Source organism: Nerophis ophidion, linkage group LG08 (assembly GCF_033978795.1).
Source record: "Nerophis ophidion isolate RoL-2023_Sa linkage group LG08, RoL_Noph_v1.0, whole genome shotgun sequence".
Classification (NCBI taxonomy): domain Eukaryota; kingdom Metazoa; phylum Chordata; class Actinopteri; order Syngnathiformes; family Syngnathidae; genus Nerophis; species Nerophis ophidion.
In genome coordinates, this window is record NC_084618.1 from 1,583,562 (window position 1) to 1,599,016 (window position 15,455).

The 15,455-nt window shown below is 39.2% G+C and overlaps 1 protein-coding gene across 1 annotated transcript in view; it reads right to left on the reverse strand.

Annotated features, from left to right (window-relative positions):
* The window catches only part of polr3e (polymerase (RNA) III (DNA directed) polypeptide E), a 38,949-nt gene that overhangs the window by 1,397 nt on the left and 22,097 nt on the right, over positions 1-15,455 (reverse strand). Inside the window, exons 16-19 of the mRNA XM_061907443.1 lie at positions 11,492-11,649; positions 11,356-11,417; positions 7,691-8,139; positions 2,666-2,743 (exon numbers count right to left, since the gene is read on the reverse strand). Of these exons, the coding sequence (XP_061763427.1) occupies positions 2,666-2,743; positions 7,691-8,139; positions 11,356-11,417; positions 11,492-11,649 (747 nt within the window). The remainder of the gene's footprint in view (positions 1-2,665; positions 2,744-7,690; positions 8,140-11,355; positions 11,418-11,491; positions 11,650-15,455) is intronic.

Below are 15,455 nucleotides of genomic sequence, written 5' to 3' on the forward strand. Positions count from 1 at the left end.
TGACAATTTAAATCAATGTTCAAGTTTTTTTTTTTTTTATTGTAAAGAATAATAAATAAATTTTAATTTAATTCTTCACTTTAGCTTCTGTTTTTTCGACAAAGAATATTTATGAAATATTTCTTCAAACTTATTATGATTAAAACTCCAAAAAATTATTCTGGCAAATCTAGAAAATCAAATTTAAATCTTATTTCAAAGTCTTTTGAATTCCTTTTAAAATTTTTGTTCTGGAAAATCTAGAAGAAATAATGATTTGTCTTTGTTAGAAATATAGCTTGGTCCAATTTGTTATATATTCTAACAAAATACAGAAGAAGGAGAGACAAGAAGGAGTGGGAAGAGCCTGTAGTGTAATGCCAGCAGCTAAAAGCAACTGTGTGAGAACATATACTCGAATATTACAGTATAGTCATTTTCTATATCACACAGAGACAAGCCCGTGATATATCGTATATATTGATATATCTCCCAGCCCTAATACATGTATGTATACTGTATTTCTTTTAATAGCCGCCAGACATGTAATATACACCTGTCTTGAAATACTGCCAGGTTAACTCACTCCACAAATTAATAGGCACATACTTACTTTTACTGTCAGGTCTAATTCATGACATCATGAGTGACTCTTCCCCTGCCGTCATTTTCAAATCGGCAGAGAAGTTTTCCTTGCTTCCCCTGTGTGTAAACCAGGGTTCTTGTCCACAGCCATACAGATCACACTAATGGTTGTAATATAAAACCATTTTAACACTCTTACTAATATGCGCCTCACTCTCTGAACCCTAACCAAATAAGAATAACAAACACATTTCTGGAGAACATTGGCTCTGTAACACATTTTAAACGCAACATAAGAATTACCCATAATGCCATGCATCCGTTCCCTGCTAGCAAGCACCAAACCCCTCCCCCCCAAGAGCCATGGATGCATTGGAATTATGGGTAATTCTTATGTTGCATTCATAATGTGTTACAGAGCCAATATTCTCCAGAAATGTGTTTGTTTTTCTTGTTTGGTTAGGGTTCACAGAGTGTGGCGCATATTAATAAGACTTTTAAAGTTGTTTATATCACAACCATTAGTGCAAACGGTATGGCTGTTGACCAAGTATGCGTTGCAATCTCGTATGAGAAAGTAGTGAAATGCATGCGTCCAACCGGCACGCAGATAAGTGAAGTGAAGTGAATTATATTTATATAGCGCTTTTGCTCTAGTGACTCAGAGTGCTTTACATACTGAAAGCCAATATCTAAGTTCCATTTAAAGCAGTGTGGGTGGCACTGGGAGCAGGTGGGTAAAGTGTCTTGCCCAAGGACACAACGGCAGTGACTAGGATGGCGGAAGCGGGGATCGAACCTACAACCCTCAAGTTGCTGGCACGACCGCCACAAGGTGTAAAGATGAACGCGATGACATGCTGTAGAGCAGTGGTCCCCAACCACCGGTCTGCGGCTGCAGGAAAATTTTGTATAATTTTTTTTTTTATTATCACACACATTTTTTACTGCATGCCATTGGTAAGTGCAGGAGTGAGAAGAGGTTGTAAAATAATTAATGCCTGCTTACTTTTACCGCATGCCTTGAACAAGCGCAGGAGTGAGAAAAGGTTTTAAATTAATTAGCACCCCGTAGCTATTCAAGGACATACGGTATATATTTATGTAGTGCATTACGTTTTGCATCTTTACAGGTTCTGTATTACGTTCTGCATCTACACACACGGTGCATTATGTTCTGCATCTACACACACGGTGCATTATGTTCTGCATCTACACACACGGTGCATTATGTTCTGCTTCTGCACACACGGTGCATTATGTTCTGCATCTGCACACACGGTGCATTATGTTCTGCATCTGCACACACGGTGCATTATGTTCTGCATCTGCACACACGGTGCATTATGTTCTGCTTCTGCACACACGGTGCATTATGTTCTGCATCTACACACACGGTGCATTATGTTCTGCTTCTGCACACACGGTGCATTATGTTCTGCATCTACACACACGGTGCATTATGTTCTGCATCTACACACACGGTGCATTATGTTCTGCATCTACACACACGGTGCATTATGTTCTGCATCTACACACACGGTGCATTATGTTCTGCATCTACACACACGGTGCATTATGTTCTGCATCTACACACACGGTGCATTATGTTCTGCTTCTGCACACACGGTGCATTATGTTCTGCATCTGCACACACGGTGCATTATGTTCTGCATCTGCACACACGGTGCATTATGTTCTGCTTCTGCACACACGGTGCATTATGTTCTGCTTCTGCACACACGGTGCATTATGTTCTGCATCTACACACACGGTGCATTATGTTCTGCTTCTGCACACACGGTGCATTATGTTCTGCATCTACACACACGGTGCATTATGTTCTGCATCTACACACACGGTGCATTATGTTCTGCATCTACACACACGGTGCATTATGTTCTGCCTCTACACACACGGTGCATTATGTTCTGCTTCTGCACACACGGTGCATTATGTTCTGCATCTGCACACGTTGTGCATCGTCATCATCCATCACTAACTCAGTGGGTCACCAACTAAGTGCTTCGTAGCCACACAGCGGCTTCTTTCCAAGATGTCTTCATGCTAAGCTACGCTAACCTGCAAGATGTGGTGTTACCTTGTCAAAGTCGTCTCCAGTCTCCCACACGCCAAACACCTTCTGCTCGTCGGCGGAGGCTGTGGTCAGAGCGGGGAACTGCATGAGCAGAGAAATGTCAAGGGTCAGAAAGCAGGAAGTGCACTTCACAACAACAACACTGGTCACACAAACACCTGGATAGACTGCAGGTGTGCAGTCCATTTTCCAATAAATCGCGATTCTTATTTGTAACGATTCTTCATCAAAAAATAAATGTTTTTATTATTCTTTTTTTTTTTAATCTGTCCTGTCCAGCTACTGAGACAAATCACATAGTTGATGTAGAGCAGGCGTCACCAAGGCGGTGCCCGTCAGGACCAGATGAGTCGCCCGCTGGCCTGTTCTAAAAATAGCTCAAATAGCAGCACTTACCAGTAAGCTGCCTCTATTGTTTTGAATTTTATTTATTTACTAGCAAGCTGGTCTCGCTTGGCTCGACATTTTTAATTCTAACAGAGACAAAACTCAAATAGAATTTGAAAATCCCAGAAAATATTTTAAAGACTTGGTCTTCACTTGTTTAAACAAATTCATTTATTTTTTACTTTGCTTCTTATAACTTTCAGAAAGACAATTTTAGAGAAAAATACAACCTTAAAAATGATTTTAGGATTTTTAAACACATATACCTTTTTACCTTTTAAATTCCTTCCTCTTCTTTCCCGACAATTTAAATCAATGGTCAAGTAAATTAATTTTTTTATTGTAAAGAATAATAAATAAATTTTTTATTGAATTTTTCATTTTAGCTTCTGTTTTTTCAAAGAAGAATATTTGTGAAATATTTCTTCAAACTTATTAAAATTCCAAAAAATTGATCCGGCAAATCTAGAAAATGTGTAGAATCAAATTTAAATCTTATTTCAAAGTATTTTGAATTTCTTTTAAAATTTTTGTTCTGGAAAATCTAGAAGAAATAATGATTTGTCTTTGTTAGAATTATAGCTTGGTCCAATTTGTTATATATTCTAACAAAGTGCAGATTGGATTTTAACCTATTTAAAACATGTCATCAACATTATATATTTATTGTGAGAAATCATTAAGATGATTAATTATAAATAATAACAGAGTTAAAGGAAAATAAGCACATTGGCTATTTCTCAGTGGCCTAGTGGTTAGATCGGTAGGTTGTGAGTTCAAACCCCGGGCGAGTCATACCAAAGACTTTAAAAATGGGAGCCATTACCTCCCTGCTTGGCACTCAGCATCAAGGGTTGGAATTGGGGGTTAAATCACCAAAAATGATTCCCGGGCGTGGCCACTGCTGCTGCCCGCTGCTCCCCTCACCTCCCAGGGGGTGAACAAGGGTGATGGGTCAAATGCAGAGAATAATTTCACCACACCTAGTGTGTGTGTGACAATCATTGGTACTTTAACTTTAATTTATTTAAGTGTGTATCAAACTGGTAGCCCTTCGTATTGATCAGTACCTAAGAAGTAGCTCTTGCTTTCAAAAAGGTTGGTGACCTCTGCTGTAGATGATCATACTACTTTACAAAAGTGTTGCTTGCTTCTCTTGTTGTCTTATTTCTATTTAACTTTATTAAATGTTAGGGTAGAATTTCAATAAAACAAAACCAGTTTTCTTTGAAGTAATATAGAACTTTTTCACAGCTGTTTATCTATTTTACAGAATAATTTAGTAAATCATACAACTGCCACCTAATGTTATTAAAAAGTATTGATTCTGAATCAAGAATCGATTCTAAATTTAATCGGTACCCCCAAGAATCAAATGGTGCCCAAAGATTCCCAGCACTACTGTGCATCACCAACACATGATTGGACTCTTAGTAGAGTTCTTTCCTTTTTTGTTTTTCTACTGACTAGACTGGCTGGTCATCTTAAATGTAATCAGATTAGCCTGGAAGCTAATCAGCAGTCGACTAATAAAATGTGGCGTGCAGCCAAGGCCCCTCCCCTTTCTTCCACACCCAGTGCTGGAAAGTACTGCCACTTCCTGTCCTCTACTCAAAGACACAGACCAGTAAATCCACATGGATAAGCCGTGGTCCAGTCACAACAAATAGTGCATGGTGTTCTACAAGTTAACGAGGGGGCAAGTAGCCAAGTTTAAAGAGACGTTTGGGCTGAATATGTAACCTGCTTTCTGTAACCAAAGATCTGATTTTATATTATATATATATACACACACACACACACACACACACACACACACACACACACACACACACACACACACACACACACACACACACACACACACACACAAATAGACCTATAGTATATATTAGGGATGTCTTGATCCAGGTTTTTGCACTTCCGATCAGATACCGATATTGTTTTTGCACTTCCGATCCGATACGACACTGGCCTATCCGAGCATGTATTAAAGTTTAAAGTTATTTAGCCTACTTAGTTGTCAGATTCATGCTGAAAAAGATTTTAGTACTCTTACAACTAGCCATCTGAATTAGGTGAGTTTGAACAATACACAATAGTTGGTATTCAAGGATAAACACAAAATATCAAAAATTGTACATGACAAACAGAAATGGCGTCATTAATCAGTAAAAAAGTGAACAGCATAAAGTGCAAATAATGCTGTAAACATTATCAAAAAAAGCAAAACACACAAACAACCTGAGTGGGATAAAATGTCTATAACTCAGCATCAATACTTGCTCTTGAACAAGTGTAAACTTAAAAAAAAAATATATATATATTTATACATATATCTACACACTCCCTTCAATTGTTTGCCCCAGTCAGGGGGGGGGGGGCAAACAATTGAAGTCCAAGCCTAATGGGGAGATTATTTCTAACAAAGACGAGCACTTCAAGATGCTCAGGTGTCAGCCTGCTCCTGTCTTCATCTATGATGAGTGCTAAAAAGCCTCTCACTCGCAAGAGTCATTAAAATCTCTTACAACTTTACCACCGCGCTTGACTTTATTGTGGCATGTTTTGCACTCCACCTCTTCATCTTTTTCGTTTTGTAGGATAAAAAAATCCCACACAGCTGACATTTTTACCGTAGCTTTTAATTCACACGGCCGTCTGAACGGTTAGAACACAGACCTGTGGATGTTTTGAAGGTGTTCTGGAAAATGCGGAACGGAGTTTAGGCAGCAGCAGAAGAGTGGAAGGTATCATTTAAATCGGTGTGTTGGAAAACTCGGACCGGAGTTTTTTTTAAAACTGGATCTGGATCGGCATTTTCCCATGCCTTGCCGATACGCATTTTTTTGGCAAATATCGGCGGGCGATCCGATCCAAATATCGGATCGGGACAACCCTAGTATATATACACATATACGTATATATACACATACACATATACACTATATTGCCAAAAGTATTTGGCCACCTGCCTTGACTCACATATGAACTTGAAGTGCCGTCCCATTCCTAACCCATAGGGTTCAATATGACGTCAGTCCACCTTGTGCAACTATTACAGCTTCAACTCTTCTGGGAAGGCTGTCCACAAGGTTGCAGAGTGTATTTATAGGAATTTTTGACCGTTCTTCCAAAAGCGCATTGGTGAGGTCACACACTAATGTTGGTCGAGAAGACTTTACATAGGTAAATAAGTCATAAAAACATTGCTTGTGATTCATTATTTTTTTGAAGAATGAAAATCAGACTAAAGATCTCAAAGATCCAAAAGGCCCCCACTCAAAAGTTTTAATAATAAGTCATACATCAATATATATTATTTTACTTTCAATGCTTAAATCTGTAAATCTAGCCGTTAATTATAAGTCTCATGACCGATGAATGGTCTATTTTTGATCTTTTTTCATATATAAGGCACACCGGATTATAGGGCACATTAAAGGAGTCGGATAATTATTATTTTTTTCTAAATGTGAAAGACTTCCTTGTGGTCTACATAACATGTGATGGTGGTTCTTTGGTCAAAATGTTGCATAGATGATGTTTTACAGATTATCTTCAAGCCGCTTTCTGACAGTAGCTTCAGGATCTGCCTATTTTGTGGGCGGTCTCATTTACGTGGCTCACCTTCGACAGCGTCTTCTCCCCGTCGTCTTTGTCATAGCGGTGTAGCGTGCAAGGACGGGAGTGGAAGAAGTGTCAAAAGATGGAGCTAACTGTTTTAATGACATTCAGACTTTACTTCAATCAATAGCGGAGCAGCATCTTCTCATCCAGAAACAACAACACCGGGAATGTGTCCAGTGAAAAACAGTCTGACCGGAACTCTCTAATAACTAAAGTTCCTTGGGTGAATAATGTAAAATCAGTACACCGGTATGTTTTAGTGCTTTCATGGCGGGTTTACTGCCAGATATAAGTAAGAACTTTACGCTACTTTATATTAGAAATGGCAACAGTAAAGGATGAATGTCCCGTAACAGAAAATAGAGAAAAAGAAGAAGTTTATGGACCACGTCGTCGTCACGGACTACAAGGCACAATTTTGCAGGATTTATGCAAATCCCAAATACACATGAGCAGGTACCAGAAGGTAAGAATAGTTGCTTTTGCATAATATTGCAAAACAAAACATCAGATAATATATCTTACCTTACACACACACAATAATAATACTCCTATGTTTGAAGCACAGCCTACACTCATATCTTATGTTTGACTGCCATCTACTGGTCACCCGTATCATTACACCATGTACCAAATAATATTGCTTTGGAGTGGGTAAGCTCAACCAAACGTATTCCTTACATTAGTCGAGTTTTCAGAAGAAAAAAAGATTTTAAGTGAACCTTATAGTCCGGAAAATACGGTTGTTTTTTTAAACAATTTTTTAATTAATATTTTTTGTGTTTTGTCAATATTGCAACATTTTCTTGTTACATTTCACCTATTTACTCTTATTAAATTTCTTACATTTTTGTGTGTGATAGTATTTCTAAAATGGGCCTGCAAATGGCCCTCGAGCCACACTTCGGACAAGCCTGGTTGAAATAAAAAACATTTTGGGGGAATTCAGCAAAGGGAAACTCAGGCCGCCTACTCGCAAAAAGCAAGACAAGAAGGTTCTGGACTACTCACAGGCACCAGGATCTGTTTGCAGCGGCTGAGCAGCACGGCGTCCTGCAGCATGTGGTCCGACACGGGTCCGAAGGGAATCTGTCCTGACGGCATGGACGCCAAGTGGAGGCTGAAGAGCCTTTTTAGCTCGTTGAGCGTCAGTACGTGGTTGCTCCTGAAAGTCTTGGTCACAAAGTCCAGCAGCTCCTGAGAGGGCACGTTGGCGGGGCTGCCCCCGTTGACGGCGGGGTAGCCGTTGAGGGAACCGTTGGGTAATCCCGAGGAGGAGGTCGGCGTCGGAGGACAAGAAGTGTCCATGCGCTCGTCCTCGTGGTCGCTGAGGGGCTCCTGCTTGATTTGGACGCTTCCTCCTCGCTTGGCGTCCAGCTCCTTTTGGAGAGACGCCCGCTTTTCCTGAGCGCGCTCCTGGGCCAGCTTCAGACGTTGCTCTCCACCGACATGGCCCGCCTCTGAAACAGGGTGAGATCATTCTTTAATCCAGGGGTCTCAAACTCCATTTAGCAGGGGGCCACTGGATGCAGAAATTGGGTGAGGCTGGGCCGCAAGAAAAGATTTCTAAAAAAAATCTAACATGCACTTTTTGATGAATTCACCTTTTTTTGAATGGCTTTCCTGCCCTAACAACATACTCGCCAAGTTTCGCAATCTTTCCAGGAAACACACGAATATCAGCACCACTTCAAACAATCTCCCGGGGCGATCATTCTCCCGGCTTTCACCCGGACAACAATATTAAGGGCGTGCCGTGATGTCACTGCCATTAGCGTCCGCTTTTCTACCACATGTGTGAGACTTCTGCTTACCCACGAAAGACACTGCAAGACATACTTTATCAACAGCCATACAGGTCACACTGAGAGTGGCCGTATAAACAGCTTTATCACTGTTACAAATATGCGCCACACTGTGAACCCACACCAAACAAGATTGGCAAACACATTTTGGGAGAACATCCGCACCGTAACACAACATAAACACAACAGAGCAAATACCCAGAATCCATTGCAGCCCTAACTCTTCCGGGCTACAATAGGGGGCGGGGTTGGGGGTGTATATTGTAGCCTGGAAGCGTTAGGGCTGCATTGGATTCTGGGTATTTGCTCTGTTGTGTTTATGTTGTGTTACGGTGCGGATGTTCTCCCAAAATGTGTTTGTCATTCTTGTTTGGTGTGGGTTCACAGTGCGGCACATATTTGTAACAGTGTTAAAGTTGTTTATACGGCCACCCTCAGTGTGACCTGTGTGGCTGTTGATCAACTATGTCGCAGAATCCAAATACAAACTTTAACTTGGCTGCCACGCTTATTGTAAAACTTGTAGAGGACACTGCCCTCTTGATATTGTTGTTTGGGTGAAATTCGGGAGAATGATTACCCTTGGAGGGATACTGTAAATTGGGAGTCTCCCGGTTAAAATCGAGGGTATACAAGTATGACCTTGTAAAGTGCCGTTCATAAAAAATTTGCGGGCCACACCAATATTATATTTTCATATTAAGGTGCGGGCCGCGTGTTTGAGGCCCTGCTTTAATCAATTTATTGATACCAATGTTAGTAAATGTGGAATTGGACTACAATGTTTCCCCAAGTAAATGTGTATGTCGCAGCCCGCCGCAAATACATTTGGACCGCCACAAGAATCATCCACGATTATGCAGACACCTATTTTGAAATTGTCACATCCGCTTCCAGTTTTGCCTATGTCACAATTGCAGTAGTAGTAGTAAGGGTAGTGGTAGTAGGAAGAGTAGCGATAAGAGGAGAAGTAAAAGGACAAGTAGTAGTCAGAGGAGGAGGAGGATTAAGGTCAAGAGTAAAAAGAGTAACAGCAGTTGTAAGAGGATGTGTAGTAATAGTTGTGGTGGTGGTAATTGTAATACTAGTAGTAATAGTAAGAAGAATAGCAGTAATAGATGGAGAGGATGAAGAGGGTTAGTAGTAATGGTAGTAGTATGAGTAATGTAATACTAATAGTGGTAGTAATGGTAAGCAGAGTAGCAGTACAGTATTAAGAGTATGAATAAAAGGATGAGCTAGTAGTAGTAGTAAGAATAGTAGCAGTATTGGGACAAGTAGGAGGAAGAGTGGTAACACTAGTTGTGGTAGTAAGTTTAGTAGCAGTATTAGGATGAGTAGGAGGAGGAGTGGTAATAGTACTAGTAAATGGGCAGCAGTATTAGGATGAGTGGGCACAGGAGTAGTTATAGTAGTACTAATATTGTAATAGTTGTAGTAGAAAGAACAATAAAAGTAGAAGTAGGCCGAGAGAGTTGGAAGAAAACTAGTAGGAGAGGAGAGAGTAGTAGTAGTAATGTGATCATAATAGTAACAGTAGTAGTAAGAAGAGTAGGAGTACTAAAAGTAGTAGTAATTGTAATGTTTACAATAATAATAGAAGTACCAAGAAGAGTAGAAGTAGGAGGAGTAGTAGTAAGAAGAGTAGTAGAAGTAAAAGAAGTATGAATAATACTCGTAAAAGTATACAGTAAGACTAAAAGTAGTTGTAGTAGGAGTACTAACATTAAACGTAAGAGTACTAGTAGTAATAAAAGTAAGTGTACTAGTAGTAGTAGCAGTACTAAAAGTAAGGGTCCTAGTAGTAGTAGTAAGAGTACTAGTAGTAGGAGTATTAACCTAGTAGTAGTAAGAGTAAAAATAGTAGTAGTAAAAAGAGTAAAAGAAAGAATACTAATTGTACTACTATTAAGAGTTAAAGTAAGAACTAGTAGTAGCAGCAGTAGTAAAAGTAAGGGTACTAGTAGTAGTAAAAGTAAGAGTACTAGTAGTAGGAGTATTAACCTAGTAGTAGTAAGAGTAAAAATAGTAGTAGTAAATAGAGTTAAAGTAAGAATACTAATTGTACTACTATTAAGAGTTAAAGTAAGAACTAGTAGTAGTAGCAGTAGTAAAATTAAGGGTACTAGTAGTACTAAAAGTAAGGGTACTACTAGTAGTAAAAGTAAGAGTACTAGAAGAAGTATTAACCTAGTAGTAGTAAGAGTAAAAATATTAGTAGTAAAAAGAGTAAAAGTAAGAATACTAATAGTAGTATTAAGAGTTAAAGAGTACTAGTAGTAGGAGGAATATTAAGAGTAACCTTAGTAGTAAGAGTAAAAGTAGAACTACGAGTAGTGAAGTGAAGTGAATTATATTTATATAGCGCTTTTTTCTAGTGACTCAAAGCGCTTTACCTAGCGAAACCCAATATTTAAGTTACATTTAAAGCAGTGTGGCTGGCACTGGGAGCAGGTGGGTAAAGTGTCTTGCCCAAGGACACAACGGCAGTGACTAGAATGGCTGAAGCGGGAATCGAACATGGAACCCTAAAGTTGCTGGCACGGTCGCTCTACCAACCGAGCTTTACCGCCCCATGGTAGTAAGAGGATAAGAGTGAAAGTAGCAATTATAGCTCGGTTGGTAGAGCGGCCGTGTCAGCAACTTGAGGGTTGCAGGTTCGATTCCCGCTTCCGCCATCCTAGTCACTGCTGTTGTGTCCTTGGGCAAGACACTTTACCCACCTGCTCCCAGTGCCACCCACACAGCTTTATATGTAAAAATGAGATATTGGGTTTCACTTTGTAAAGCGCTTTGAGTCACTAGAGAAAAAGCGCTATATAAATATAATTCACTTCACTTCAATTGTAGTAGTAGAAGTAGTGTGAGTACCAGGATGTTGGGAGTTCTTGGGCAGGAAGTCGTCCTTTGAGAAGTTGAAGACCTTTTCCAGCCTTGGAGCCAAAAGACAGCCAATGAAGTTAATATAGTTGCCATGGCGACAAGTTCCCAGCATCAGTAGACATACTTGCTCTGTATGCCGAGCCACAACATCTGTTGGCGGTGGGCCACGTCGGCGTGCTTCTTCATGAAGTCCACGTCGGCGGGCAGCAGGAACTCCCAGCCGCGGTTAACGCGCGGCACCGCCACGTGCTCCAGGAAGTCCTTCACGTCCTCGGGAGGAAGCTGGAAGAGACGGCAGGAATTGCTGGGGTTAACTTACATTTGAATTATGGAAGTAAGATGCCGTGAAAGAGGAGGGGTGTCCAAAGTCTGGCCCGGGGGCAGTTGGGGACCGCAGCTCATTTTTTATACGGCTTGCATCACATTCTAAAAATACTATTAAAAAAAAAATGGGTGGGGCTCTTTTGGATCCTCAATTATTTTATTGAGATTTTTTTTGGGGGGGGGGGGATATTGCAATATTAACTTAAAGTGCAAAAAAATAAAAATAAAGTAAAACATATCAACAGACCTGCAGCTGATCTAGAGATGTAAAAGTTGAATTAAAAATAAATTAATTAATGTGACTTCAGGGAATAAGCGGTAGAAAATGGATGGATGGATAGTTTTTAACATTTTCATGACTGACACCCTTCTAGGTCCCCAGGATCAAACTTAAGAGAAGACCTAAAAGTATAAAAAAGTTTAAAAAAAAATAGGGGGCGGGGGTGTATACACATTATATATATATATATATACATGTATATATATATATATATATATATATATATATATATATATATATATATATTTCCATACATACATATATAATGTATTTTTCGGACAAAGTCGCAGTTTTTTTCAGTTTGGCCGGGGGCGCGACATACACTCAGGAGCGACTTATGTGTGAAATTATTTACAAATGACCGTAAAATATCAAATAATGTTATTTATCTCATTCGCGGAAGAGACGAAGAAAATGTCAGCAATCGTCACATACATGTCAGCAATTATCAACTATACGTCGACCAATAAGAATTTGGCGGTGGAGGGTCATGGAATGCTAACTGCTATATGCTACTGGCGTAGCTATTAAAATGGATCATTTCATGGCTGGCGGTAACTTATGAAAAGTGAGAAGGGCTGAAGAAAAATGGCGTTGAAAAGGAGATCATGTAGTGCAGATGACAAGCTGGACGTAGTGAAATATGCAGCAGAAAAGGACAAGAGGAAGCGGCGCATACCTTTGGAGTTGGCAGAGTTGTTTACAAGCCACATCCAGGAAGAAGATTTCATGGGATTTATGGATTAGGAGTGAGAGATAGTTTGGTAAAGGTATAGCATGTTGTATATGTTATAGTTATTTGAATGACTCTTACCATAATATGTTAGGTTAACATAGCAGTTGCTTATTTATGCCTCATATAACCTACACTTATTCAGCCTGTTCTTCACTATTCTTTATTTATTTTAAATTGCCTTTCAAATGTCTATTCTTTGTGTTGGATTTTATCAAATACATTTCCCTCAAAAATGCGACTTATACTCCAGTGCGACATATTTATGTTTTTTTCCTTCTTTATTATGCATTTTCGGCCGGTGCGACGTATACTCCGGAGCGATTTATAATCCGAAAAATACGGTACTGTGGAATGGTTATGCTGGACCTTCGAAAGGCATCAGACACAGTAAACCGCTCAATACTGTTAAACAAGTTGAGGGCAATCGGTTTTGTTATTCTTCATGTAACAGCAATTTGTTCCCGTCTGCGGACAATTCTGCGATCCTGGCCTCGGACAGGGACAAATTGATGGTTGAAACTACTAAGTAGTCCCTGGCTTTCTGATGAACTGTCACTACACCTGGGTAAAACAGAGTCCATCCTATTTGGGTCCAAGCACAACCTAAGTAAATCCCTCGGGCTTTACGATTAAAGCAGGTGATACCATAATCACCAGCAAAAACAAGTTTGTTTACCTAGGTTGTATATTGGACAACACTCTCTCGGGTGAAAAAAATGGCATTAAAAGCAATCACCAAGATCAATAATAAAACTGGATTTTGGGGCAGGATTTCTGTGTTTATCAACAGGGATACATTTAAGACCCTTGCCGGTGCCCTCATACGGTATCATTTTGACTAGGCACCAGTATCTCCGAGCCACTAAAAACAAAACTGCAAACTTCCCAAAACAAGCTGGTGAGACTCCCTGCTCAACCTCCCACAAAAGGACTCACCTAACTCAAGCCCACTTTACCAAAGTGGGATGGCTTAGAGTTGAGGAAAGAGTACATCAAATTGCAATGTGCCTGGTATTGAAAATACTCAGAGAAACTGTCCCCAAGTACCTGTCCAACTATTTCACCAGAGTAAGTGATGCTCACAGGTACTACACTCCTCAGCGTTCTACTGGTTTAAATGTAACATAGATATTGGGTTTCACTATGTAAAGCGCTTTGAGTCACTAGAGAAAAAGCGCTATATAAATATAATTCACTTCACTTCACTACTGTTTTACCACTTTTCATATCAAGCAATAAAGGAATGGAAGGACCTCACAACAAACTTGAAAAGTCTAACAGATTACTCTTCATTCACAATTGAAGTTAAAAGGGGGCTTTGGAGCATTCCAAGCTGCTCACACGGTCACTAAGGTGGCCGCTATGTTTGACACATCAACTTCATATGTATTTTTGTTGTAAATTGTGAGGTGTGTCTGTTAAAATCATGGTTGTTTTTACAAATGATGAGAGATGTGAACAAAAACATGTGTTTGTGTGATGTAAATGAGGTGTGGTTGTATTGTATATTAAGGATGTGTCAATGAAAGGGCATTTTATGACTTTTCTTCATTTGATTACATGCTATAGTATGATTTTATTGTCATAATTTTGTTGCATGATTTTTGTATCCCTTTACTTTAGGTAGCCAGGGACTGGAAAGTAGCTATTTACTGTAGCTATAATCTGGTACAGAAAATATTCCGTCTTTGAGCTTAATGTTTCTGTGCATTGTCCCTTCAAATAAAGACTAAACTAAACCACATAGTGGAATCCACTACCAACAGACCTTAGAATTCCAAATTCTCAACTAAATATTAAAGCTGCCATGAAATCATGGCTCAGCTCAACCTCTACCTGGTCTGAACCAAAAATGATCCTCAACAACTTTCCCAAACATCAAACAGGTTTAAATGTGGTTAGAGTGTATATATACTTTCTCATTCTGTTTTGCACACTCTTGGGAGTCAAAATGTGCATAGTCATGTAAATACCCCCCCATTTTTTTGGTATTGTTTTTCAAATCACCTGACATGTATACTGTCATGTCATTTATTTATTTTTTTTAACGTAATTTTGTATATACACGTTACAGGTTATATATCTTTTATTATTGAATGTGATGAACATTTAATGGACACGAGCCTTTAGGGTTTTTGTCCCATCCATTTGCCTTTTTAAAGCATTACATGAATTCAATTCTTTGAGGTGTTAATAAACTTCTCAATCAATCAATATCTATATATTTCAACTTCAGATCTATCCGTTGCCATAAAAACATTGATTTTGTTTTGTGCCTTATATTTCAAAGAAAAGCCTCTTTTTATGGCAAAAACACAAACTATGCCATATTTTCCCCAAAAGTAATATGTGATGTGAACTTACTGAAGCCCTAAATTAGCAGTCAAGTGAAAAAACAAGTTGACTTTATATGCTTATTTGTGTTTTATTGTATCCATTAAACCATATCCAATTGTATTTACAATCCGCAAAGTAAATTAAAATATCGTCTAAACATCACGAACTGCCATAAATTCAGTGGGCCAAAAACATGCAAACAAAGAGATATGCTGTTTATCATTCACAATCATTATGCTTGACTTTTTTATTCATTTGAAACCGTAATTAAGTATGGAGACACAAAAAGACGCTTGTTGCGGCAACTTTTTTTTTTTAACCCTTTGTGAGGATTGTGATCAATTCTTCATCCAAACGGGATTAGGTGAGCGTCCGGTCGGTCGGCATCCCATCAAGAGCGGAAATATTACA